This window comes from Macrotis lagotis, chromosome 1 (assembly GCF_037893015.1).
Source record: "Macrotis lagotis isolate mMagLag1 chromosome 1, bilby.v1.9.chrom.fasta, whole genome shotgun sequence".
Lineage (NCBI taxonomy): Eukaryota > Metazoa > Chordata > Mammalia > Peramelemorphia > Peramelidae > Macrotis > Macrotis lagotis.
The window spans coordinates 244519697-244526948 of NC_133658.1; the positions used below are offsets into that span (position 1 = coordinate 244519697).

Genomic DNA, 7252 nt, shown 5'->3' on the forward strand with positions numbered 1-7252 from the left:
TATAAAAAAAGGAAAAGTTTAACATAATGTTAAACTACATCCTCGATGGGATGAATCCACTGCCTTCTCTACCCTAAAATTGTGCAGCCAATGGAATATAATCAGCTCTGTTAGGAAGTCATAATATTTTTTCTATGAGTAATTCAGGGCACTCATTTTTCCCTTTCCTCTTCATTTGTGATCATTGTCCTCTTAATAGTTCCTTGGACAGAGGAAAGGATTGAAAGAATACAAGTGAGATATAGAATTCAAATAAGTTTTACTACATAAATGAATTTAGACTCGTAGATGCTGGAGTTAGATTAAATATTTTTGCTTATGCATTTCAACATGAGCTCCTATTTCTTCAAATTATCTAGAATCTGCTATAGTTCTGTTAATTTCATTTTTTCTTGGCCAACTTCAATACAACTAAAGAAAGGGAACAGGTTTTCTCAGGAGAGTGTGGATCCTCCTCACCTAGAAGTCCTTGCACTTGTCCTAAAAGTGGATAACCATTTGTGAGCATGCTGTAGAGGGAATTCCTATAAAGGTAAAGAAAGAAATATTGGGCTAGATGTGTTCCATATGCCTTCCAACTGATTTTGTGATCCAAAATGATTTCCTTTAGTGGTTGTTAAATAATGTAAGTTGTTTCCAATGAGACTTCTTTTTGTTTTTTCCTTCTCTATTTTAGGAATTACTTCATGTTTGGCTGCTTTCTGAGTACCAATGAAATAGCCTTTTCTGATCCAACACCAGATGGCAAATTATTTGCGACCAAATACTGCAACACACCCAACTTCCTTGTATATAATTTTATTAGTTAGACAAGTTTAGCTATACTCAAAAATATTAAAGCTTATTTAGCAGTTTTTATTTATTAAATTAGTGAATCAGAGAACAAATTTATCCTTTTTTCCCCCTAAGATCCAAATTATTAAAAAATTTGTAACAGGATGACTTGTTTTCTGATTTATCATTTTTTAGTGCCTGGCTATGATTGTAAAAAACGATTATCTCTCTTGCCTTTTGATGCAAAGAGAAAGTTTGACAAAAAGTATTTGCTTTTTCATAGTATTGAGTCTCTAGAAATGAGGGATTAAGTTTTAGTAAACAGTATAGCCATTTGATTAGAGTGGTTTGTTATATTGAGAGAATTTTTTATGCTCATTAAATTATGGTTCAAATTTCTAATATCTTCCAGGTAAATATAAAAACTTTTTGACACGTTTTAGATGCTTTAATGCTATCGAGAAACATCTGAAATAAACCAAATGTGTGTTGAATTGATTCATCAAGTTTAACTTGTTAGTAATTGTAATTTCCATAATTTAAATCAAGTGAAAATTTGACAGTTTGTGCTACTTGTGCTTTAATAAATTTGTAATTGTTTACTTAAGACAACTTAAAATTCCATTAATTTTTTTTTCATCTTTAAATGCACCTTACTTTGTTAAGAATCTTAAACTGGTGAAATGTACTTTATAAGATTGAATATTTCAGTATCTCTTCAGGTGATATTATGTTTAGAGGAAATTATGAAAGGTGTAAATAAGTTTGCTTATGTCTTTTCAAGGTGAATTTTGGTGTTTTCTGCACTGATATTTAGAAATAGCTTGTTAAAATACATTTAATTAAAATAAAAACTTTCTTGATATTTTAGTGATTCTTTTTTTTTAAGTTTCCAACTAGACTAACAATTGTTTGCTTAGTAAATAAGTAAATGTAACTTAAGGGTGAGACAATAATATGTACTTAACTTGTTGGAAACAACAGCAAGTGTTTCCCCCAACAAAGCCCATTTGTTGGTTTTATAGAAGGAATTATTTAGGGGGCTGGACAAGATGGGGTACTTGAAAATTTTCTATAAGGTTCTGTGACATAGCTCACCAAAAAAGTGGGGGAAAGCCCACAAACCTGTTGTGAAACAAGATTTCCTTCTCTACAATATTAAATAATTGATCATCCAGCTAATACTTAAAAACTAATAAGAATAATTGGAAAAATGCACATTTTTCTGCTGCGCATCCCACACAATGACAATTAAAAAAGGAAAATGTCAAAAATTGTAGGGTCTGTGGGGAAAGTATCCTAATACAACTGTTGGTAGATTGATAAACTGATCCAACCTTTCTCTTTCCAATTATATGAAAAATAGTTTTCAACATTCATTAGTCCAACCATTTTAAATTTAAATATTTTATTTTTCCAACTATGTGTAATGATAGTTTTCAACAGTCATTTTTTTTTGCAAGATTTTTTTTTTAGGTTTTTGCAAGGCAGTGGGGTTAAGTGGCTTGCCCAAGGCCACACAACTAAGTGTCTGAGGCTGGATTTGAACTCAGGTACTCCTGACTCCAGAGCAGTGCTCTATCTACTGTGCCACCTAGCCACCCTAAGATTTTTGAGTTTTAAATTTCTTCCTCTTCCTCTCTCCTCTTCCTTTACAGAAAGAAATTTATTATAGACTTTGTTGTATAATGATGCTAAACCTAGATCCATATTAATCATGTAAAGAATCAAATCTAAATGGAAGAAAACGGGGGAAAAAAACCACATAACACATAAGTCAACTTTTAAAAATTGAAGATAGTAAGCTTTAGTCTATATTTAAATACTCCCTAGTTTCTTCTTTGAATATGGCTATTTTCCATCACAAGGCTTTTAGATTTATTGTTTTTAGATTTAGATTTATTATGATTATTGTACTGCTGACTTGAACAAGTCTGCATGGTTCAACATCACCCAATGTGTTCCAACCATTTTTGAAAGCAATTTAGAACTATGCCCCAAAACTTACTAAAATGCTGGAATTTCATGTAGTTATACTGCTACCATGCCTATAATTCATTCCCCCAGAGATCAAAAAGTTTAGAAAAAGGTAACATTAAAAGGGTAAAAACATCACTTGTACAAAAATATTCATAGCAGCCCTGTTTGTGGTGGCAAAGAATTGGAAATCAAGTAAATATCCTTCAATTGGGGAATGGCTTAGCAAACTGGTATATGTATGTCATAGAACACTATTGTTCTATTAGAAACCAGGAGGGACGGGAATTCAGGGAAGCCTGGAGGGATTTGCATGAACTGATGCTGAGTGAGATGAGCAGAACCAGAAAAGCACTGTCCACCCTAACAGCAACATGGGGGTGATGATCAACCTTGATGGACTCCTCATTCCATCAGTGCAACAATCAGGGACAATTTGGGGCTGTCTGCAATGGAGAATACCATCTGTATCCAGATAAAGAACCATGGAATTTGAACAAAGTTTAAAGACTTGAATGAATTAATGTAAAGGGAACAGAACAACTTATACAATATTGAAAGACTGACCAGTCACAATTCCAAAAGACTTTAAGATGTAACATGCTACCCATTTTCCAGAAAGAGACTGATGGAAACAATTTTTTTTTTGGAATACAGCTACTGCAGGAATTTGTTTATCTTAACTATACATGTTTGCAAACTTCCATACATCATAATGTAAGGTATTGTTAAACTCAAATCTTCAAAACCATTGTTAAACAATAGAGCAATGAAATTCAATGATCCAATATTTGATAAAGTAGGAAAAAATATTTCCCAAGGAAAAAAACTGATGAAAGCTGCTAGAAAAATTGGAAAATAGAGAATTGTGCTTAGACTAAACCTGCCACTATATTCCACAATACATTCTAAATGGATTCACAACATTCAAAGATTTTTAAAAAGAAAAGAAACTTAGCATTTTTAAAACATTAATTTTAATATATATTTAAAATACACTCCACAAAATAAAAATGATAATGCAACTCTTCTGTTTAATAAATCTATTGTTTATTTAATGCTTATGTACTAGGCAATTTGCTAAATCACTAGTATAGAGGTAGCCTATTTTTGCAACCTAGATTTTCATTTTATTGATTTATTTTGTTTACTACATATTTTCCCCCCCAGTACTTTATTCCTCCCAGAGAGGTATCCTATAGAACATAGCATTTTTAAAGACAAAGGGGGAAAAATAACAAATATATTGAAATCTTACTATTATTTGGGAGTTAAGTTCCTACTCAGAACTCTTCAAGTAAAAGTCCATTTGTTGGTTTTATAGAAGGGATTATTTAGGGGGCTGTACTAAATGGGGCACTTGAAAACTATGGATAAGCAAACAATTTGTGAATAAAGGACAGCAAAGTTAGCTGTAAAATGGATAATTTTGATTACATTAAATTAAAAAGGCTTGTGTAAATGAAACCAAGATCAGAAGGAAATCTGAAAATTGGGGGGGGGTATTATAGTTTATCAGTCTTAACTAAAATATAGGACTTTATTGAATATGAGTTGTTCCCTAATAGTCAAAGAATATAAACAGAATTTTCCATTGCAAAACAATTTATAGTCATGAAAAAAATTCTCTTAAATTATCAACCTTGAGATAACATTTTACTTCTACTTAGATTGGCTAAAATATTTGAAGTGACATCTTAGAGGGGATATGAAAGAAATAGGACACGTTCATTGTTGGTGAAATTGTGAAATGATCCAACCATTTTGGAGAATAATCTGGAATTATGCCAAAAAATTATGAAACTACTATACCCAGGAATATCACTACTTGATCTATTTCTGAAGATAATTAGGGAAAAGGGGAAAAAACCCATAAGTTATAAAATGTTTATAGTAGCTCTCTGTGGTAGAAAAGAACTGGAAATTGTAGGGTGATCCACTTGAGGAATGGCTGACCAAGTTGTGGTATATGATTGTGATGGTATACCATTGTACTATAAAAAATGAACTCCACTATTGATAAAAACATTTCTGAGTTTACTACCTTATACCTAATTAGATTGACCAATAGTACAGAAAAAGAAAATGACAAATGTTTGAGGGAATGTAGAGAAAGAGACATTAATGCATTGTTGATGGGAGTTGTGAATTGATTTAATTCTGTAGAGCAATTTGTAACTATGGTCAAAGGGCTATGAAACCATGCATACCTTTTTGACCTAGCAATACCACTATCAAGTCTGTATTCCAAAAGAGACGAAAGACAAAAAGGAAAAGAATTTTATGTACAAGGATATTTATAGCTGATCTTTTCTGGTGGCAAGGAATTGGAAATTGAGGGGATACCCATCCATTGGGGAATAGTTGAACAAACAGCAGTATGTGATTATGATGGAATGCTATCTTGCTATAAGAAATAAGATGCTTGGAGGCGGAGCCAAGATGGCGGCATGAAGGCAGTATTTCCCAGGAACTCCTTCCCCTCAAACTGCAAAAAACCAACAAATGATGACTCTAGCCAAAATTCAGAGGGGAAGAACCCACAGAAAGACTGAGTGATACATTTTCCCAGTCCAAGATAACTTAGAAGTTCTGCGGGAAAGGTATGCTTCACCAGGACCAGGGGTTGGGAAAAAAGCTGTGGCCTGCAGCTCAGCCCAGCCCATCCCTGAGATCACCGGCAACAGCTTGAAGGGTCAGGGAGAGAACTCTGCTACACCAGAATAAGTATGGAGTGAGGAGCACAGGCTGCAGAATCTGCAACGAGAATCTGGAGAAAGCCTGCACCCCTGGAGACTGTAAGGGAAGTTTGCAGAGATTTCTCTGCTCTCCCTCAGAGTAGAACTCTGCTGTTTGCCTACACAGATCCAGGTTGCAGTTTGGGCTCCCATACTAAGATAGCAGGATCTTCCTTATAGCTCCAGGGCAGGGGCCATCTACATATCAAAGCACAAGCAAGAGAGCAAAAGACCTTGGAGGAATAAAGGTCCCAGTGGGGTGTCCCCCCACAAAAAAACCCAACCCCAAAGCCTTGGAAGTGCTGGAAATTAGTCTTGAGCTGAAGAAATGAGTAAACAACAGAAAAAGAAGAATCTGACTGTAGAGAATTACTTTAGTCCCATGGAAGATCAAAACACATACTCAGATGATGACAAAATTGAAGCTTCCATATCCAAAACCTCCAAGAGAAATAGAAAATGGTCTCAGATTGTGGATGAGCTCAAAAAAGACCTTGAAAAGCAAGGGAGGTGGAGGAAAAATTGGGAGGAGAAATGAGAGCAATGCAGAAAAATCATGAAAACCAAATCACCAGCTTGGTGAAAGAAATACAAAAAACACTGAAGAAAATAATATGTTAAAAACCAGTTTAGGTCAAATAGAAAAAGCAAAACAGAGGGTGAATGAGGAAAAGAATGCCTTAAAAAGCATAATTGGTCAGCTGGAAAAGGAGATAAAAAAGCTCTCTGAAGAAAATAACTCCTTCAAATATAGAATGGAACTAAAGGAAGCTGATGACTTTTCAAGCAATCAGGAAGAAATAAAAATTCCAAAAAAGCCAAAAATTGGATGTGAAATATCTCATTGGAAAAACAACCAACTTCGAAAACAAATCCAGAAGGAATAATTTGAAAATTATTGGGCTACCTGAAAGTCACGACCAGGAAAAGAGCCTAGACTTCATTTTTTTGAGAAATAATACAGCTAGGTGGCACAGTAGATAGAGCACTGGGCCCTGGAGTCGGGAGTACCTGAGTTCAAATCCAGCCTCAGACATTTAATGATTACCTAGCTGTGTGGCCTTGGGCAAGCCACTTAACCCCATTGCCTTTCCAAAGCACTTAAAAAAAATAATACAGCAAAATTGCCCTGAGATCCTAGAAGCAGAGGGGGGTAAAAGAGAAATTGAGGGAATTCACCTATCACCTCCTGAAAGAGATCCAAAAGAAAAACTTCCAGGAATATCATAACCAAATTCAAAAACTCCCAAATCAAAAAGAACATTCTAAAAGTTGCCAGAAACAAACAATTCAACTACAGAGGCTCCATAGTCAGGATTACACAGGATCTGGTAGCATCCACATTAAGGGCTCATAGGGAATGCAATATAATATTCCAGAAGGCAAAAGATCTTGGTTTACAACCAAGAATCAACTACCCAGCAAAACTGAACATCCTCTTTCAGGGGAAAAGATAGACTTTCAATGAAACGGGACTTTCAAACTTTCCTATTGAAACAATGACAGATGAACAGAAAGTTTGATCTCCAAGTACAAGACTCTGGTGAACCATACAGGGAGTGGAAGAGGACTAACTATGAGGAATTTAATGATATTGAACTGTTTGTATTCCCGCATGGGAAGAAGATATTGATAACTCATATGAACTTTCTCATTTATAAGAGCTGTTAGAAGGAGTATATATAGACAGGACATAAGAAAGAGCAGAATATAATGGTATAATATAGTAAAAAAGATGGAGTCAATGGGTGATAAAGTCCTGG

General features: G+C 34.5%; 1 protein-coding gene across 2 annotated transcripts in view; it reads left to right on the forward strand.

The window, feature by feature from the left end:
- The window catches only part of ESCO2 (establishment of sister chromatid cohesion N-acetyltransferase 2), a 31823-nt gene extending 30198 nt beyond the window's left edge, over window positions 1–1625 (forward strand). For both annotated transcript variants that reach the window (XM_074210006.1, XM_074210007.1), the window contains one exon: window positions 677–1625. In XM_074210006.1, the coding sequence (XP_074066107.1) occupies window positions 677–809 (133 nt within the window). In that variant the 3' untranslated portion in view covers window positions 810–1625. The remainder of the gene's footprint in view (window positions 1–676) is intronic.
- Window positions 1626–7252: the final 5627 nt, after the last annotated feature.